Source organism: Periplaneta americana, chromosome 8 (assembly GCF_040183065.1).
Source record: "Periplaneta americana isolate PAMFEO1 chromosome 8, P.americana_PAMFEO1_priV1, whole genome shotgun sequence".
NCBI classification, from domain to species: Eukaryota; Metazoa; Arthropoda; class Insecta; order Blattodea; family Blattidae; genus Periplaneta; species Periplaneta americana.
Window position 1 is genome coordinate 84210331 of NC_091124.1, and position 21141 is coordinate 84231471.

Genomic DNA, 21141 nt, shown 5'->3' on the forward strand with positions numbered 1-21141 from the left:
CATGTTAGCTACGCCAGAAAAAGCTAAAAAAAATAAATAAATAAATAAATAATAATAATAATAATAATATTTGCTTCCTGTATTCTTCATAATATGTTAAGGGAAATGAAGGGAAAATTGTCAGATATCCACCAAGAAATTCTTGATCTCGAGGAAGGCGAAGAAATACGTCATACACTGTTCGTAACAAATATGTAGACTTTTCCAACTGTCAAATATGGCAGTGTTCCATGGCAAAATAGAATAGCTCTTTTGGAATGAGCATGATTACGTACAAGATGAACGAAATACATAAAGTCAATTCTATGCCATCATTTAAAGAGATATTTAAGAGAGAGAGAGAGCAGCCATTAAACAAAATATTGCAATAAGCTTAATCAAACATAAAACTAAAAACTTCATAATTATTTTAAAATATATTAATATTATAAAATGCTTTGGTCACAAGCCAGTTTTTCAATACTCTCTTAAATTTATTAATACTACAGGATGTTGCACTCGAGGGAAGTAAATTAAATAGCTTAATTCCAACAACCCCTATAAAGTTCAAGCATAGGCTTATCATTTAATTGGAAGTCTTCTAGCTGAGAGTAAGAGCCCTCAGTTCTTACAAGTATATCTTATTTCAGAGCTGACCAATTGCCTATTAGGTCTTATATAGTATCAAGCTTAAAAGTAGAATTGACTGAACAATTCCAGAAAGTACAAGTATAACATGATAATAACAGTTAAATTCATACTTTTAAATACAACTTTGAAAATGATTCAGGAGCAAACGACTTACGATATATAAAAAGCTATTATTCACTAAGTAATTACAGAAGCGTATTTAGATTTAAGTCAATAATATAGACTATTTTATTTCTAACAAGTGCAGCAAAGCGTATGGTTACGGCTAATTATTATTATATCAATAAACAATAATTTTCAGAAATTGTTATATCTTCTTTGTTCCTTACAGGTTCGCTACATTCCAGGTATAGTTGGTCTCATCTGTACAATTATAGCTTGCATTATACCAACAGAACTATTAAATTTTATAATTTACATAATCTCACCTACAGTAAGTCGTTCTAAACCGGAATCTCAGAAATCTAAATGATAACTAAACCTACGGTACATAAGAAAAAACTTAGGCCTACTCATTTGTACGCAAATATGACATAGTTATACATTGTTTTTCAAAAATTGCAATTAAAATTGAGTTACAGAATTTTGGTTGAAAAGCACAGATTCCGTTACGTCAAACTTTGAATTTAGAAAGAATATTTTTATGGAATGTTATGAGAGTTATGACGTCATCGGGAACATTTTTAAACTACCCCAACAGTTTTTCTCTAACATCATGAGTAAGAGCATTTTTTTTTTGTATTGCAATGCAGTACACTAATCGCCTCGAATCTGAAAGCAAGCGGCCGTTAGCTTCGTCTGTAAAACAGAGAGTGCGCATGCGCGAGCATATACTATAGTACTGCTTCTACCCACCGCTTGACGTCACTCATGCTTACAAATCCCAGGTGGGAAGTGTACTTCATTTGAGGGGTCTAAAGCACAAGTTCAAAATACTTGAGTTAAGCATAGGAGAGTGGAGCTAATATTTCCTTTTATTTAGTGCACAAAGGCTATGTGTGTTACTCAAATAGATGCTACATTATAGAGGTGTAAAGGAAATCTACTTCACCAGTCATGTCTTTGGTTAGGAGCACAAGAAATATGTTGCAGTTACATTCATTGTGCTCCATTCTTTCCGTTAGGATGTTACATGATTGCAGTTTCTTTCGACCTAAAAAAAAAACGCTTCCAACACCGGTTTCGAGCTGTTACAAAACTTACTACGCTCAGTATTTATTAACTTAAAGATGGAAATGCAATTATGTTTATGTGGAATGAAGGTAAAGAGATAAGAAAATGTAAAGAAATTGCTTTCTGTCTGCTCAAATTCATTACGTCCTTGCCAAGCAATGTCACTCTCAAGACAGCATTTAGCGACATTATAGGGGGAGAAAAGAAGAGCAATTTCATTCACATATTCTAGATCTATGTTATCCGTAGCACTAATATTTAGACTATAAACCACAAATTCATAATTTCTGTAACTCATTCAGGGAATGTGATCAGAATTTTGGAATAGGGTAAGTGAAGGTATTAACGCCATGCAGGTTAAACGCCATCTAATATTTTATAATTAGCTACGTGAAAAATCTGTGTTGGCAGTCCTAGTCAGAGAAGTGTGGTGTTAGAGGAACCTTTCTTAAACATCTGGAACCAACAATGAAACGTATTTCTGTCTTTACGATAGGCCAAAGTTTAACAACCTTTAAGTGAAGAAGTGCACAATAAGCCTCAGGCTACAGCGTAAGCTTCGGGTCTCTCCTCCGTACAAGAGAAAAAGAAAAAAATAGTGAAGAAGTGCTCGTTTGAGCTGATTCTCGAGTGACGTGAATATTGTATTCCGTATAAAGTACAGATAATTGAGTTTGAAATATAGAGAATGGTGAAATGTTATGAGAAATTCGTTTATATGTGTTCTTCAGTTCAGTGGAGTGGTGTTGTTTTAGAATGTATAATGTTATATTATGGTAATTATCAATTTTAAATTAAATTTACAACTGCAGGTAATAACGCCATCTCGCTGTGAAAATAAACTTCGATTTAGTATACAGGGTAATTCAGTGACTATGTTACAAACACTTAGGGATGATAGACGAGACAATCATGAACAACTTTCATATAGGAACCTATGTTCGGAAACATTCTGTTTGGTAGTTACAAACCTAGATATGTTGAATGAATGAATGAATGAATGAATGAATGAATGAATGAATGAATGAATGAATGAATGAATGAATGAATGAATGAATGAATGAATGAATGAATGAATGAATGAATGAATGAATGAAGTGCATTCATTTATTGATACATAACAAATTTATACAAACGCATATACACAAGATCCTTCGCAAGAGCCCGTACGGCCATTCGTGCTATAACTATGCACAGTTTGAATCTTCAAAACGAAAATAATACCTATTGATAATAAAATAGTAAAACAACAGTTATTATTATTACTGCCGTTATCATTAATTATCACAATTACAACTAATCTAACTTCATACCAAATTTCCCAAAAATAATAAAAATAAAATAAATGTAAGATATGAAAGGAAAAAAAACACACACAGTGAAACATATACATATAAACAGTTCAATTCAATCCAATTCCTTATTGAAACTGCAACAAGTAATCCAAATAATAAATATAAAGTTAATATATATAAAAAACATACACACGCAATAAAAAAACAAATAGAAAAAAAGACACAAATACAAAAAGAACATTATCCCCTAATGACCTCATTCGCTCAGTGTTAATACTTACTCATTACAACACTGATAAATAACCCTTTCTCTTATTTCCTCGGCTAGTTCCACCCTAAACTGTCGAACTTTTGCCATAAATTTTCCCACACTGTCACAGAATTTAGCGTTATTTAATATATCATATGTTGCCAAGTGCCCTCTGCTAGATGTAATGAAGGACTCTGGCAGGAATCGTTTCCTCAGAGCTTCTGTGGCTTCACACTCCGATAAAATATGGTGTGATCCTAGATATGTTAGTCAGTGTAACCAGCTAGAATCGAACTCAAGGCCATCGTTTTGAAGTTTCGTTGCAGAAGACTGTTCCTACAAATGTTGGTGACTTCTCATAAACGTGGTATAAGCAGTTGGCATCGTAAATGATATTTTGAATAATTAAATTTTGCAACTTTCCTCACAACTTGCTGATATGCATTTAATTTGTGGAAGAGCAAAAGGCAATGGAAGGAAAGTTGCAAGTTTTAATCAGCAAAATATCCTTTACGATGTCAACTAGCTTAAACAATGCTTATGAGAAATCACCGACGTTTCCAGGACCAGGTTGTCTGCAACTCAACTTCAAAAGGGTGACCTTGAGTTCGAATCTAGCTGGTTGCACTAATATATCTAGACTTGTAACTACCAAATGGAATATTTTCGGACATAGATTCCTATGTGAAAGTTGTTCATAATTATCTCATCTATCATCCCTAAGAGTTTGTAACATTGTCACTGAATCACCCTGTATAATAGTAGCGATTAGTTTAATCGTCTCTAGTAGGGCTGGAGACGGAGCGGTTCGGATCGGAGCAGTTACTGTGTCGTCATTACTCGGTTGAACCGAGTACAGCACCGAGTACAAATTTGTGGCGGCAGATTTAAAATTTAGATAGATTGAGTCGATTTTAGAACGTACTTTGGAAGTGAAACCAAGAGTGTTTTAAAAGCGTTGTAGTAAAGCGCTTTCGCTTTGTCAATTGACTAGAAAAAAGTGCTTCTCTTCATTGCAAAATGGCGGTAGCAAATTTCATTTGCGTGATTACAACTATCTGCGGAGTTATTTTGTATGAAAGGCCTATTTAACTTTCAGTGTTGTTATATATGACAGACGAAATAAAATTGATAAAATAATTTATGATACTAACAGCTAATAAATTAACATGTGAGGTAAACGTAAAACGCTGCAGCTAAGTAAAAAAGAAGGTAGAAAGAAACGGGCTCCATGAAGCGCTGCCTAAAACACTTAAAAATAACACACAGAATTATTTACTATTACGAAAGTGGATAAAATAATCAATAAAACGTAGAATCTTAATCTGAAGACCATAATGCTTATTTACTTTATAACATTACTAGCCTTCAATACAACCATGTTCTCTTTGGTGAAGAGTAATATTATTGATAAATTAAAGTAATTAGGTAACATAATTCGTAGAAATAAATACAAATAAAATGATAACTGATGAGGTAACACAAATCCAATAAACACAAATAGGAGAAAAATATAACTTCCTTTTTTAAACATATTTTAATATTAATTAAACACTCTAATATAATAATAATAATAATAATAATAATAATAATAATAATAATAATAATAATAATAATATTATTATTATTATTATTATTATTATTATTATTATTATTATTATTATTATTATTATTATTAATACGGCTTTTAAGGAACCTGGAGTTTCATTGCCGCCCTCACATAAACCCGTCATCGGTCCCTATCCTGAGCAAGGTTAATCCAGTCTCTATAATCATATCCCACATCCCTCAAATACATTTCAATATTATCCTCCCATCTACGTCTCGGCCTCGCCAAAGGTCTTATTTCCTCCGGCCTCGCCTCTCAACTAACACTCTATATGCATTTCTGGATTCGCCCATACGTTCTACATGCCCTGCCTATCTCAAACATCTGGATTTAATGTTCCTAATTATGTCAGGTGTAGAATAAAATGCATGCAGTTCTGCGTTATGTAACTTTCTCTATTCTCCTGTAACTTCATCCCTTAGCCCCAAATATTTTCCTAAGCATCTCATTCTCAAACACCTTTAACCTCTGTTCCTCTCTCAAAGTGAGAGTTCAAGTTTCACAACCATATAAAAGAACCGGTAATATAGGACTAATTGTTTTATAAATTCTAACTTTCAGCTTTTCTGAGAGCAGACTGGATGGTAAAAACTTCTCAACCGAATAATTACAGACATTTACCATATTTATTCTGCGTTTAATTTCCTCCCGAGTGTCATTTATATTTGTTACTGTTGCTCCAAGATATTTGAATTTTTCCAGCTCTTCAAAGGATAAATTTCCAACTTTTCTATTTCCATTTCGTACAATATTCTGGTCACGAGACATAATCATATACTTTGTCTTTTCGGGATTTACTTTCACACCTATCTCTTTACTTTCTTCAAGTAAAATTCCCGTGTTTTCCCTAATTTGTTGTGGATTTTCTCCTAATATAGTCACGTCATCCGCATAAACAAGAAGCTGATGTAACTCGTTCAATTCCATACTTCCTCTGTTATCCTGGACTTTAATATTAGTAATAATAATAATAATAATATTATAATAATAAAATAATATAATATAATAATAATAATAGTATAATAATAAAATAATAATAATATTATTATTATTATTATTATTATTATTATTATTATTATGTACAGTAATATGTTCAGACTGTCAGTGTTCATTAGGCCCACTTAACAGGTCATGTAATAGAATGAACTTCTCTTCAATACTAGAGGCCTTTCAGCCCGCCTTGGGAATAAGGAAATAATTTGTCCTGCAGCAGATAATATTTAAATACAACAGTACCTACGTTATTGTCTGCTAGAATTAAGTAAAACTCGTGAACTCTGTTTGAACGTTTGAACTGACCGGTAACGGCTACGGTTAACCGAGTAACTTCGGTGCTCCACTGCCAAGCACATAAACCGATAGAACCGAGTAACTCAACGGATCTACTCGCTCCGTCCCCAGCTCTAGTCTCTAGCTTAAGTATAATTGACCGGACTTGGGTACCACGAAACCTACAACATGAGTAGGACAAAGAAAACTGGACTTTGTTCACTATGTGAAGACGGTTGTGCACCACTCAATGACAGTGACCTTGATTTAATTTTTTAAGTTATGTGGTAATGGGTACTGAGACTTTTTTTTTGTTGTCCTAATCATTTTTTTAAATATACAATTTCCCAAACCACTTAATCTATCGCAAATCTCAGTAATTTATTGGTTCAAACTTGCACTTACGTCTGGTATTGTCCTAATCATTTATAGCTGTTTAATTCAATAACACAGTTTTACATTTGTCACTTTTGCTTATAAACATGTTTCTTAAAAAAAATAATAAGTGGCGTCAATACCTTCACTGCATGTAATAGCGCCAGTATGATTCATACTTTTATTTTATTTATTTAACTAGCTAGCTAGCGAGTACAAATTAAAATTATTATAAAACAAAAATGTTTCTAGCCACTACCGTAAGAGCCAGGCTCGTGTACGGTGTGGTCTTAGTCAATAATATAACATAAAATTTACAAGGACAGTTTACTAAATACATAAGTAACTTAATTCAAACTAATAAATAACACACAGGAGCAAAAAAAAAAAAAAAAAAAAAGAGAGAGAGAGAGAGAAAAGCACATTTAATATAAATTGAAAATCAGACAGAAGCCAGTGATATTCAATAAAACATGAATATAGTCGACAGAAAGAAAAGATAAAAAAGTACATTTCGATGGCCCAGAACCAGACTGTTCCAAGTCCATTTTACTATTTTTTTTTTTTTCAGGAGAGCTATTTTAAGCTCCTGACATTCAAAGCTTCATGAAACAATTTGGAATAGCTTCATAGCAACCTTATGGAGAGGAATATTTACAACTTTGTTCGATTCATATATGCAGACAAGAACAGGAACACAATGAAACATAGATTTCTTTCTTATAAAAAGTTGGATTTAGAACAGTCTGGTTCTCAGCCATCGATTTGTTAATATTATATATCATGAATAATTTTATAAATTTATTTTTTAAAAGCTACAATTTTAAAATATTTCAAATTTGGGAAATGGTTTGTAATTTTATTATAAAGTCTTGTGCCGAAACTAGCACCACGTTTAAGAGCTGCACTTGTATGAAGATTAGGCTTAATTAATGGGAAAGTAGACTTTTGCCTTCGAGTACGATATTCATGTCGATTAGATTTATGTTTTATTTGATTTCTGTGGTAGTAAGGTAGTAAAATATATTTATAAATTTCTTCAATAGTTAATACTTTAAAATCTGTCTAAATTAAATTTGTTGGTTATCCATATTTTTGGTTAGACAAATTTTTATTAATCTTCTGTGTAATAAAATTAATGGATTAAGTACAGATGATGCTACTTGTATTGTTGTAAAACCTTGTCACAATTACAACATCTGAAACGTATATTTCACAGGATCAGTATCAGTATTAAAAAAAAAAAAAAAGAACAATATTATTGTTCGTATTTCTGATCAGTTGTATTGGAAGCCATTTTTTCGCATTGATGGCGTTAATATCTTGGCTTACCCTAATATAAAATGTTAAGGAGACTAGTGATTGGAAGGTGTTTGTTTCAGTACACATAGTGTAGGCCTACAGTACGTACTTACTGCAAGTCCGAAGTAAAATGACATTTTGTAGCACTTTGGTACTTCTAAAACAGAGCATTTGCATTGCATTGACCATAGCAATTAATGCATACTAATTAAAATCTTTGGATGAATGGCGCCCTAGATCTTTGTAGTGTTGTCTACCTAATGGATGTACAGGCATTATTAATACGTTGCTGTATATCCTCTGTGGTGTTGGAACATTTCGATACGCAGAATACTTGACAGCTGCCCCCCCCCAAAAAAAAAAAAAAAAAAAAATCTAGTGGCGTAAGGTCAAGGGAAGGAGCACGCCAAATAACTGGTTTACCATGTCCAATCCATTTACTAAAGTATTTTCGGTCAAGAACAAGACGGGTTTTTAAGACATGGGCACGGCATCCATTCATTATGTTCTTACCACATCACATAACTATTCTGTTTTTCAAGGGTATCGGTATGACCTTCAAAAGGTCAGGAAGAATGGTTCTTAAGATTCTGGCCTATTATCTGCCACTTAAGGCAGTGAGTCCCAACCTTTTTTGACTGACGACACACTTTACTGACGCCCACGATATCGCGACACACTTATTTGTTTTTATTAATAGTAATAGCAACCAGTGCTTTTCTTCTGCAGAAAAATGTGATGGAATTCTGTGTAAAATATTTTACGGCGCAAGGGCAGAAGATTACTGTTCACTGCACGGAATTTTGTTGCCTTTAGCCTCCTTTTAGTCCAAATGAAACTTTCAAGATCTAAGCGGAATTCAAAGAAAAATTATATTTAAAACATAGTTATTCACACATATTTCGGTTTCATGATGAAAAATGCAACAAAAAGGTGCCGTTCCAGCGCGTTTCGTCAGAAAAAAGCACTGATAACAACTTCTATGTAGTGTCGGACATCCAGTATTGTCGATGTTAACACGCAACTGAAAAAAAAAAATAAAAAAAAAAAACAAACAAACAAGCGGCAACTTGAGTGGCATTATAAAAAAAACAAATGTACTGTATGTGCCAAAATTCCCTAACATATCTATGCTGGATGTCCGATAAAAGATTTTTATTATCGTTTTTGAAAACTCGCCTATTTAAATTAATGTGAAGTCTGCGCTTGTTGGCTGCGCAGTTTATCTATACGTGGTCTTATAGTTGACAGGCCAACACGTAGGGGCTAAATGATCTTTAAAATGCAGCAGTCTGTTCCTTTGTTTAGATTTCACTATTTTCATGGTAGAAAATATTGATTCACACAAGTATGACGTTGAAAATGGCAGCAAAATATTATGATCCTCTTTGCAATTGTGGGATACTGGCATCGCACATAAATCCAAAAAGACAGCACTGATTTGTCTAGAACTCTAACTCTGAAACGGAAAGTAAGGGAAGTACTTTGTTACTGAAGTTTGCAATGTATTTAGGTGTTCTGCTACCGGTATTAACTTCTTCGGGCATTCTTTTTCATTTTCAGCAAGTAGATTTTCAAAACTCTGAACTGAAGGAAAGGGCAATAATTTACCTGCTATAACCGAAGACTCCCATAACTTCAGTTTATTGTAAATTTCTTTAATTTTGTTTATGGCTGAAATAATAGTTTGTGTTTTGCGTTGCATGCTTGCATTTAACAAGTTCAGTCTCTCGAAAATTTTTCCGCAAGATATGCCAGTTCGGGACATCAAAAATTATCTCCAGAAAGTTTAGTATAATCTTACTCTGGCTTTTCGTCCTCAGAAAAAATTCGAAGCTCGTCTTGAAGTTTACCACTCGAATCATTGATTTACCCCTAGGAAGCCAATGAGTTTCAGTGTGCAACAATAAATTGGTATGCTTACCCGCTCACACGTAATACTGAAACTGACCAATATGTTTTAACGATTCTAAACTCTGTTTATTACTAAGTGGAAAGAGTAAACGAATTAATAAGCATTGTTCAGGTGTTCACTTCCATTCGAATTATCGCCAAGCAGAAAAATTAAACTCAGCATTGTTACAGATGTTCAAGTTTCATTGGTAGAGTATGTCTCAAAATAAAATGTACCATTCAAAGATTTCGCTCTAAATAATTAAATGCGTTGTAAAGAGACTTCCTGGATGGCATAAAATTTATTTCTCAATTCCAAAATTTCGCAACACACTCCATGGGGCTGTGAGACACACCGGTTGGGAACCTCTGATTTAGGGTACCATTTATGAAATAAGGCTCAACAACGATATTGCAATGCTGCAAAATGTCATTTTACTTCCGACTTGCAATAAGTACGTATTATCGGCTCGCTCTCATGGTTAACATGTCGGCTTCATACAATAACGTGCGGTGTTCTTTTAAAACATAATTTTGCCGACCGATTGTTGCTCTGTAGGTTCCACTCTAAGCGTCACGTTGCCATGTCTTCCTCGATAAGAATAAGCACATTGTTAAATGTGCTATTATTATTATTATTATTATTATTATTATTATTATTATTATTATTATTTCATATACGAGTACGTTGATATTCTTAACTCTTAATAATAATTTTAATCACAGACCTTAATGTTCGTCCCCAGCACAAGACATTGCAACCTCGGTTTTTGTCCACGTGGATTAGACAAGTAGGTGTCATTTAATAATGGAAGCAGCTCATTGGTTGCAATATTGAAATTGAGGCGAGTGATTGGAGCGGCGACATAAAACATTGAAAACAATAATGCAATTAAATTTCAAAGACCTGCCGAATGTTAACCATGAGAGCGCGGCGATAATACACTATGAGGTCCATATGTTTTGCATCCCTCAATGTTTTGTTTATCAGAATGGTATATTGTGATACATTTTTGACAGGCCTTGGAGAGGTTAAATGGTTAATTTAATAAAAAGTACATGGTGCCATTAAAAATGAAGTCATCACTCATATCTCTTTAATAAACTAGGATACAAGAAAGATATACCCACAGTATTAATCCACCCCATTTAAACTTTTGTTTATATCATTTTTTTGGCGCCTGAGAAAGGAATTATTTTGGGTGAGCAAAATAAATGGAACATTCTGTATGTTTCAAAGACTAACGTTTTTCATACTCGTAAAATTATTTGAATTTACACTATGTTTGTAACTTACACATTACATTTTTTCACATTTAGTTTGTACCCTTTAGCGACATGAACACAGTAATTATAAAACACAGGTCACAGAAATAGACTTGTCTGAAACTAATTAGATTATTATAAAAGAAAGAATACTTAGATAAAACATAAAAAAAAACAATATTCTATTTAATATAAACCTAACCCCAGTACGAGTAAACACTTTACCAAGAAACGACGGTAGTATTATCGTACTTAAAATGAAAATAACTGAAGTATTCTATTTAGTAAGAAATAATGAAAATGTTGTTTGTGAACTTGATAACAAAATAGAGTAAACTGAGAATGGAATGAATTAAAATGAAGTACAGGTATCACAAATTAACAAGATACTTGTTTTAAATATATAGTATGTTAAATATAATATATGAATACTAATTTAAATTACGTATTCTAAATATCTCCTATTTATAGTTTGAACTTATACAGTATGATTTTTAAATGTAGATACCGGTGCTTCAAAATCATGCCATTATAAATTTTAGTCCCTAATTAAGGTTGTATTTTTTACCTGAAATTGTGACGCATTTTGCCATTTCAAATAAAAATTAGGCCTACTTATTTCTACTGTAAGGTTTTTTTTTTTTTTTTTTTTTTTGTGGAAGAAATTTGATAATGTATATTTAAAAATTTGTTCCAATTGAATTTCGTTTTCGACATCGCAATGACTTCATGTAGCCCCAACTTCGGTAACACCCAACCAGACCGGAAAAAGTAAACAAGCCCTAGTCTGTTCCCCCACATCCGTCCAATATTCAGATATCAGTTAACCTGTATCTCCTCCAGTATTAATTTAAAAGCAGAAAATGAGCACTCTACATCAACAATCAAAAGAGACGGGGATGACATTGAATGGGGAAATGTGGAGAGTTCTGCGAAATAACGATGAAAGGGTGAACCCACAGAGAAATCCTCAAAACCAAGGTCAACCCCACCACAAATTCAACTAAGTTATCACAGAGATGTGACCTAGGGTCATGGTTAGCAAAAACATCTGTCCACTGGGATCTTTCGTATTTCCTCGGGTTTTAGAAAAAAATATCGTTATTTACATTATCCATGTAAAAATGTTAGTAAAAATTAATTTTAGTTTTTAGATAAACATTTCTATATACTCGTATTTATAAATATAAGAATGGGTGAAGGAGCAATATCCTGAATTCGTAGCTAGTTTTGGCTTTCACCATCAAAGACACTGAAGTCCTATAGCCTACGAAGAAACGGCATGACTCCCGTAACGTGAAGGCAGCACAATGCCCACCTCCATAAAAACTGGATGTTGCATTGATAGAAGAAACTATCAGTACCTTAGATAGGATTCCAATCCACGCAAATTGAAAGCTCAGAATTTCAGTTAAACGTAGACCTACAGCGACGCCCGTTTTAACTGAAATTCACAATCTTCAGCATCATGTCACTCAGATATCCCCTCAACTAACTCACTAACCATGCCACTTAGCTATCCTCTCATTTAACCCATCTAACCCTTAACGAAACGCAAATCAGACGTCAGTCCCGTGTGTTGTCTGGGGAGTTAGCGAAGATTGGCCGCATAAGCTGATCTAACCTAACAGAAATACGAAAAGCCTAACCTAACCTAACCTAAGGCTGCGATCACATTGGAGGCACACTTGGGCAAGTAAAATGGAAGCGCCCCTGTAGCCAACGTACCTGAAGAAGCTTGCATTGGACGTATGGTCACACTGGGTGCAAGAGCCACTTCCATAGAGTGAGCTTTATTTTTCGAATTTAGATTTTTTTATGGGACGCCCCTTCAGTTTATTCATTTACATGCAGAAACAAATAATAAAAAATATAACTCATTCCCACATAAGTAGTAAGTGATGCCACATCCACTTTGAAGATAGCAGGCGAATAATTTCCGCAGTAAGGGTGGTCTTAGCGGCAGTTTGTTAGTACACTGTATCCCATCAATATAGCACATAGTACACTGTACCCCATCAATATAGCACATAACTACGAAGTAAATATCACTACGTCACGCATGTGTATTGTATTGGTAGAATCTATACACAGAATTGGCAGAGGCGTAATTATAAGCAATTTCCGCGTTATTATTATATTTTCCTGCGTTCGTAGCGTCATCGCCAGCCCGCGTCTATTATTATTGTCAATGTTAAAAAGAAAAAGGTAAAGGTATCCCCGTAACATGCCATGAAGGCACTTTGGGGGCATGGAGGTAGAGCCCATGCTTTCCGTGACCTCGGTACTAGAATGAGGTGGTGTGGTTGGCACCACGCTCTGACCGCCTTTTACTCCCGGGAAAGACCCGGTACTCAAGTTTATAGGAGGCTGAGTGAACCTCGGGGTCGTTCTGAAAGTTTGGCAACGAGAAAAAAACCCTGTCACCTCCTGGGATCGAACCCCGGACCTTCCAGTCCGTAGTCAGCTGCTCTACCAACTGAGCTACCTGTCTGCCACATTATTATTATTATTATTATTATTATTATTATTATTATTATTATTATTATTATTATTATTATTATTATATCCTGAAAAAAGGTGTCATAGAAACTACTTGACTTAATTGTTTAATCACATTCTGAAAGAGGCTGCATTCCCTCAATTTCTGAATCAGCTGATGCAGTATCTGAGATAGCTGAAGTGTCAGATTCTCCAATATTAACCACAAGCGGTCCACTGCATTGTCGATCATGCTTCCTACTTCCCACATATTATTTTCCTCTGCTATTACGTGTTTAATACAATCGCGCCAATTCACAACCGTTCAATCGAACAGTACAATGTCCCGCTCTTTCCGTCCACAACACATGTACTTTTTAACGGCTTTACCAGTTCAATTAATTTCATTTTAACAAAACTCTCATTACATTGAATGCCTTTATTTGGTAGAATCCAATGAAGAGTCACTTTTGTCCGATCAATAAATTGGATGATAAGAGGGTTATATGACGTCACGTATATCTACACATTACTTTGCAAGTTGTTTTTATAAAATTTTGGTAATTTAACTTACCTCAATGCTGTTGTTCCGTGTTGGTGTAGGTTCTGGGTGTTAATGGTGTTTGTCCATAGCCCAGGTATGTTTTTTAATGTTTTTATAAAGTCGACAAACATTTCATGAGCTTGTGTTCTTCAGTTTGCACTCTCGGAATGGTAGTATAGGAATTCAAATACTATGTAAAGATCGTCAGTTTTTTGGTATTTTATCTGGTAGCCTTGTAATTCTTGTTCGTTGTATCAATTTACACCACTTTCGTGATCTGTGTCGATGGTTTTATATAATACGCGGAAGTTAAAGTTATTTCGTGATGCACTAATCACCGTAATTTTACTTCAATACTGAAGACCTTAGTCTAACTCTAGAGGAAGTAAATCGATTTAATATACGTAAATAAGACAACTGGTAGTAGGTACATGGAGTAACGCCATCTTTTGGATATTTATCATATTAGTTTACTTGTATAATACAAGTTAATTAATTTGTAATTTATTTGAGAGGTTAAATATACGGGTAATTAGGTTAATAGCAAACTAATGAATTCAGTTATGTTATATAAAATGACCTCAAAATATATTTAATGTTTTTAAAATTATTTCATGTTGGTTGTGTCTAAGTATAACTTAATTTTTAAGAATTCGTTCAACGAATTCGTAGCAAGGATCCTAGGATCGAATCCCTGCGTATTGAAAGAAGTCATTTATTCCAATTTAACATGAAGTAATATGTAGAATGAAGCAGAGAGTGAAATGGAGGAAGAAAATGCACTGAAATGGTGTAAGATGGGATAAAGAAAAGTGGGAGTAGTGGGTGTACCAGGGGCGTGAGCCTCCAATTTCATTCATATTTTCAAGTATTGGCACTGATCTCCAATTAATCTGGAAGAACAGCGACTGAATCTTGGACTTTACCCTTTATTTCGTAGCCACGCTTTAATGTCATTTTTCTCCACGATTTATTTGGAACTCACTCTGATTGAAATTGAATGCTGTTGTAGGGGGTACTATCCATAACAATGAAACTGTGAGATTATAATTTCGGTCCTAAAAACATCGCCTGTCATTTTCTTGAGGCAATCCCCACTTTTTGTTTATTCAAAAACTAGTTCCCCAACCTCCACAAAATCAGAATCATTACCAATATGGAGAATTATCAATCGCCTACCCTTTCCACTTGGGTGTTCAAGAGTCCTGTGCTTAGTCCCCCCCCCCCCCAAAAAAAACTGTTTTTTCGATTTTATTGAAGCATCACACCAAGCTCTTGAAGTTGTATGATGTTCATTGACCCACGTCTCATCCAAGTAAAATATCTTGTGCCGCTTTATAGCTCCAATTACACTCTGCACTCTAATCTTCTCCTATGGATCTAACTACGTAATTATTACCGCGTTGCCGTTTTATTTTTAGTCTAGAGAAAATACTTCGTCTTTTACGAAGAAAACTTTTAGCGGCCATGAAATTATTCACCGCTTTCATCATATTATTGTTTATCAATATTAAGGAACAAAAGCTATCTTAAGGGCCATGACCGACAGGATCATCTTGGCTGTCTGCGCACGAGTGGACTTGGTTAATAAAAATCTAAACTAACCAAACCCAATCTTCGTATAATTTGCAAGATGTGTAACCGGAGCAAGAACAGATCTTCTTGATTTGATCTGGAATGTATACACGAAAATAAATTCATGTAAGCATCACGCTGACACTACAGGAGAGGTCAGCAAAACTGTTCCTGTCGCAAGCCCCTCATCTAAGCCACGTAATCTATTCGCAATATTTACGCAAATACATCTTCTCGCTAACAGTGGTGCTATCTCTCAGTAATGGTCAGAACGAAGGAGGTAGAGAAAAAAAAATTCTCCTTCTAACGACACCACAGACCAACTTCACGTCCTTATGTTGGCGACATTGTGTATTCAGTTCTTTTTGGTCCTAACCATAATTTTCCAGTTTAGCGGTTTAAAGGTTTGCCTTTCCTATTCTTTACAACACGAGGCGTAACTGACGCGTTATCACCCATTTTGAAATTCGCTTGGAACTAATTATGCCAGCATGTGATCATACTGCATAAAAATGGGGAATTTTGCGCATGCGCCTTGTTGAGTAAATTATATAGCCTAATAATTAAATTACGTTTTATTTTGACTTGCTTTTCAGTAAACGAAATAAATATTTTCTATTGCTTTCTGTATTTTGGAATGCAACTCATTTTTACTTTTTTTTTTTTTTAAATTATAGCTTATAAATGCCAATGTTTATTTCGATTCACTCCATAGTTATAAAAAACAAGTACTTTTCTTCCTGTGACCATGCTCTTTCTCTTGTTGGCATTTATCTTCATTCCATACTGCTCACAGCTGTCATTTAGCTCCAGTAGCATATTCCTTAGTATCATCTCCTTTTCTGCTAACAATGCCATATCCTCAGCAAATCTTACGTACTTTATTCTTCTTCCTCCTACTATCACTCCTTCCATGTTCTGAAAACAGTTCCTTACTAAATCCTCCAAGTAGATGTTGAACAGGGTAGATGATAAAGGGCATCCTTGGCATACTCCTCTCCCAATTTCACTTCTTTTTGACATTTATTCTCCTATCCTGACTTTGACTCATTGTAGTTGACAATATCTGTATTGGAAAAAAGTGAAATTCGACTTTAGTAGTCGTACACATGCATTAATATGGGATATTATGGTATTTAAATCCCAGTCAGCTACGTACCACAGAGGTATTTAAACTCCGGTACTGTATGGTTAATTTGATCACAACTTCGCATGATAAAACGGGATATTTCTGAACTGAAAAGCTTCTTGAACATCTCTGCTGAATTATTTAAAAATAGTTTCAATGTTCTCGGTTGCCTGAGAGAGATCAGAATTGACTTTCTATAGTACTTTGCTTTTATGGGCAAAGTTAATTAAAATATTTCTTTATATACAATCAGCAAAACAATGAATTCAATTTTTTCCATGGCACATAACAATTGACTAAAGTTTGATGATGTCTTTAGATCATGGTTTTCTTTTAAAGATCCCAAAGTATGCAGAACTGAAAGATAAACATCAACAAGCTGGTCCCGATTCCTTTATGGTGTGTTTCTAATCTCACAGTACAGAAAGGTTACCAGACATCCCCATTTCCCAGGGACAGTCCTCGAATTTTGCTTTTCTTTCTCAAACAAAGTACGTCCCAGGAATGTCCCCAAATTTAATAATCTGTCCTCAGATATCCCCGGATTTTCAGTGTTATTATAATTTTATGAAAATGTTGAATATATCAGTGCCTGGGGTATTCATTCACAAGTTGAGATATCTGTGAATGTATATTACTAAGATCTCCTCCAGAAAGAGAAAAATTTGAAGAGACACGGACCTGACCTGGATGAAATAATTTAGTTCATGAAATTTCTTACTTGAAGAAATATGTGAATTCAGAGAAAACAGCAAAGTGAAATGAAGAAAATGCTGATTTTTTTCTCTGAGAAAATTATTTCCTGTTCACACACTTGATTCAACTACCTCTGTGTCTTCCTGGAAGTAACACTTCAGTGAAGAGAGTTTTTTCTTCAGTGAACTGATGTGGACATCCCAAAAATCCAGGATGTGTTTAGAAACTGTCTGAGCCATGCTTGCTATCTTAACCAACTTTAACATGATCTTTTAGGAATTTTCTGCGAAAGTGGGTAACCAGAGAAGACCTACTTAAAAAATTAATTTTTCAGAAAATACCAGTAGCTTAAGTAGTAGTTAGGCAGAGTGAAAATATCAGCTTAAGTAGTAGTTAGGCAGAGTGAAAATATCAGTAGCTTAAGTAGTAGTTAGGTGGAGTGAAAATATCAGTAGCTTAAGTAGTAGTTAGGCGGAGTGAAAATATCAGTAGCGTAAGTAGTACTTCGGCAGAGTGAAAATACCAGTAGCTTAAGTAGTAGTTAGACAGAGTGAAAATACCAGTAGCTTAAGTAGTAGTTAGAGTGAAAATACCAGTAGCTTAAGTAGTAATTACACAGAGTGAAAATACCAGTAGCTTAAGTAGTAGTTATGCAGAGTGAAAATACCAGTAGCTTAAGTAGTAGTTAGGCAGAGTGAAAATACCAGTAGCTTAAGTAGTAGTTAGGCAGAGTGAAAATACCAGTAGCTTAAGTAGTAGTTATGCAGAGTGAAAATACCAGTAGCTTAAGTAGTAGTTAGGCAGAGTGAAAATACCAGTAGCTTAAGTAGTAGTTAGGCAGAGTGAAAATACCAGTAGTGTAAGTAGTAGTTGGACAGAGTGAAAATACCAGTAGCTTAAGTAGTAGTTAGGCAGAGTGAAAATACCAGTAGTGTAAGTAGTAATTGGACAGAGTGAAAATACCAGTAGCTTAAATAGTAGTTAGGCAGAGTGAATATTTTTAGTGTATAAAAGGGGAATTAATATTTTTCTTCATTGAACTGTGTAAAAAAAATACAAGTGGATGGCAAACTAACAGAAATATTAAAAGTAGTTGTTTCACATGTCGATATCTGTCCCCGGAAATAGTGAAAAAATCTGGTAACCTTATGCTAGTGACAACTCGAGAGTTCACATTCGAGATCACTGCTTATAACTGAGCAAACTCCATTCATTAAACATAAAGGAATTCTAGGATACAAATAAACCACCAAATATAGACTGTTATGAAGAACTAATTTCCATTTCTTTCTTTATCTTCTTTATCCCCCTTATCTCCCCCTGCCTACAGCCCTGATCTTCGAAATTACGTCTTTACATCATCAGTTTTTCAATTATTTTAGCTGTTGTGATGCCAATAAGCTGATTTTTATTATTTCACAGAACTTGTTGATACCCGATTTAATTTTTCACTAGATCTTCAAACAGTTTTCTCCCCCCCCTTGTTTGGGGAATGGTTCATTGTGCCTATATAATGTTGAAATGTCGTTGTAACAGATTATACATATACATTTTGTGTTATTAGGAGTACAGTATATATAAAATTATCTTATTTCTAATGTTGTTGTTTTCTAATGCCAGGCGTTTGACAATAAAGTCATTTGACCTCTTGCACTCCAATATTTTTCAAAGATATTATCATGGCCAGCCACTGAAGCACAGATTTTGAGGTGTTCCGAATCCATTTCTTGGTTTGAGTTGCACAATGGGCAGTTAGGGGACTGATATATTCCAATTCTATGCAGGTGCTTGACCAAACAATCATGGCCTGTTGCCAATCTAAATGCAGCTACAGACGATTTTCGTGGTAAATCGGGAATTAAATGTGGATTATGATGCAGAGAGTTCCATTTTTTCCCTTGAGATTGTGTTATCAAATTTTGTTTGTTGAAGTCTAAGTATGTAGATTTAATAAATCTTTTCACAGAGTAATATGTAGATTTAGTAACAGGTCTGTAAGTAGCAGTGCTGCCCTTCTTTGCTAGTGCATCCGCATTCTCATTTCCCAGGATTCCACGATGGGATGGTATCCATTGGAATACAATTCTTTTATTGAGTGATGTTAATTATTGAGAGAGCATTTTAGTTATTTCTGCTGTTTGAGATGATTATTTCTAATGTAAGCTCCATGAAGAACTTTATGCTGATTATCAATAATGATGGTGATGGTTTTGAGTATCTACAAGATCGCCCACCGCTGTGGAATAATGGTTAGCACGTCTGGCCATCAAACAAGCAGGCCCGGGTTCAAATCCTGGTTGGGACAAGTTACCTGGTTGGGGTTTTTTCAGGAGTTTTCCTAAACTAATTGAAGCAGAATTACTAAGTAAATGTCGGTGTAGGACCTTGGACTTATTTCGTTATCATTAATTCACATATCATCATCCATACCATAGCCCAAGTTAAGTTCACAGCATGGCCGTTCAGCTACAAGTATCATTTACAGAACAGAAGTGGTAAGTACAATATGCCTCAGGCTGCAGTGTATGCCTTCGGGTCTCTCCTCCATTAAAAAAAATATGCAGGATCAAATATCTTTATTTTCTTCGTAGATACTTAGGTAAGACCATAAAGATATGAGACAACACTTAGACTTAACACATCTCCAAAAATATTTAATTTTCAATAGGATGGATATTACAAGTACTATACTTTACTTTTACACTCTGAATCTACTACATGCTGCAGTTGTTGTCCAGAGAAGTGCAGTAAGCTTCGGGCTCAGGGCAGGTCTTCGTGTTTTGGCACTTCTCTCTGCGCACACAGCACTTCGAGCCTGTCAGACAGGTCGTAGCGGCACACGGGTTGTACCCTTGGGCCTCCGCATTAAACACCGAGCCTTAAAAACCCAAAAGAATCACTGATTCATTGTGTTCTTTCATTAGTTATAACACGTGTTTCATGAACAGTAATGAAAAGTATTATACATTTATTTTCTAATTGTATGCCTACCTATAATGTATGTTTACGAAACTAAAACCTTGTTCACATTTTTAATTAGGTCTCACCTAGCAGCTTCATTTGACGAACTTAAAAAGTGTGAACTGTGTTTGAAGTTGAATGCAAGTCAAATACTGTTTGTTACTCAGGGGCAGGGATAGTGGATTCCATCCCGTGAGTCAGTTTTCTACCTCAGTTCTGTTCAAAGAATTCCATCTCAAAGAGTTCTGGGTCAATGTTCAATTGTCTCAACATTCTTACATTTAATGCTACCACAACAATTCCCTTCCCATTTTGCGGACTTAGGACTATCTGTAAAGTAACAAGGTTACTTGTTTTGATGAATGTTACAAGTAGGTTAAAATTGTTATTTGAGGCATTTTTGTCTTATAATATTTTGGGATTTAAAATCATTAATCAACTTATAAAATTATACAGCCAGCTTTTAAAATTATTTAGATAAACTTATTATATGGTACAGTCAACTTTTAAAATTCTTAAAGTAAAAACTTATATGATAAAGTCTCGATAAATTTCAATGTAGCAATTCTTCTTGTTGAAACTCTCCTTCTTCCCCCTCCCCACACGAAGAAACAATAAAATTCTTCCTCCCTCCTTGCCATTTTAAAGGGTAAGAATCGAAATGCTACGTACTTTTAAATAAGATTCACTTTG

General features: G+C 34.5%; 2 protein-coding genes and 1 long non-coding RNA gene across 8 annotated transcripts in view; 1 reads left to right on the forward strand and 2 right to left on the reverse strand.

Annotated features, from left to right (window-relative positions):
- LOC138704833 (short-chain dehydrogenase/reductase family 9C member 7-like) overlaps positions 1-4895 on the forward strand; it is a 91890-nt gene extending 86995 nt beyond the window's left edge. Inside the window, exon 8 of the mRNA XM_069833139.1 lies at positions 962-4895. Coding sequence (XP_069689240.1) covers positions 962-1102 — 141 coding nt within the window. The 3' untranslated portion in view covers positions 1103-4895. The remainder of the gene's footprint in view (positions 1-961) is intronic.
- LOC138704835 (uncharacterized) overlaps positions 1-17594 on the reverse strand; it is a 412725-nt gene extending 395131 nt beyond the window's left edge. The window contains exon 1 of the long non-coding RNA XR_011333445.1: positions 14118-17594. This is a non-coding gene — a long non-coding RNA (uncharacterized lncRNA). The remainder of the gene's footprint in view (positions 1-14117) is intronic.
- A 2520-nt stretch (positions 17595-20114) lies between these two features.
- Positions 20115-21141, reverse strand: part of Cox10 (Cytochrome c oxidase assembly factor 10) — a 54656-nt gene continuing 53629 nt past the window's right edge. For all 6 annotated transcript variants that reach the window (XR_011333443.1, XR_011333442.1, XR_011333444.1 and 3 more), the window contains one exon: positions 20115-20365. Coding sequence is in view for 3 of the 6 variants with exons in the window: in XM_069833127.1 (XP_069689228.1) it covers positions 20306-20365 (60 nt within the window). In the remaining 3 variants the exon portion in view is untranslated. The remainder of the gene's footprint in view (positions 20366-21141) is intronic.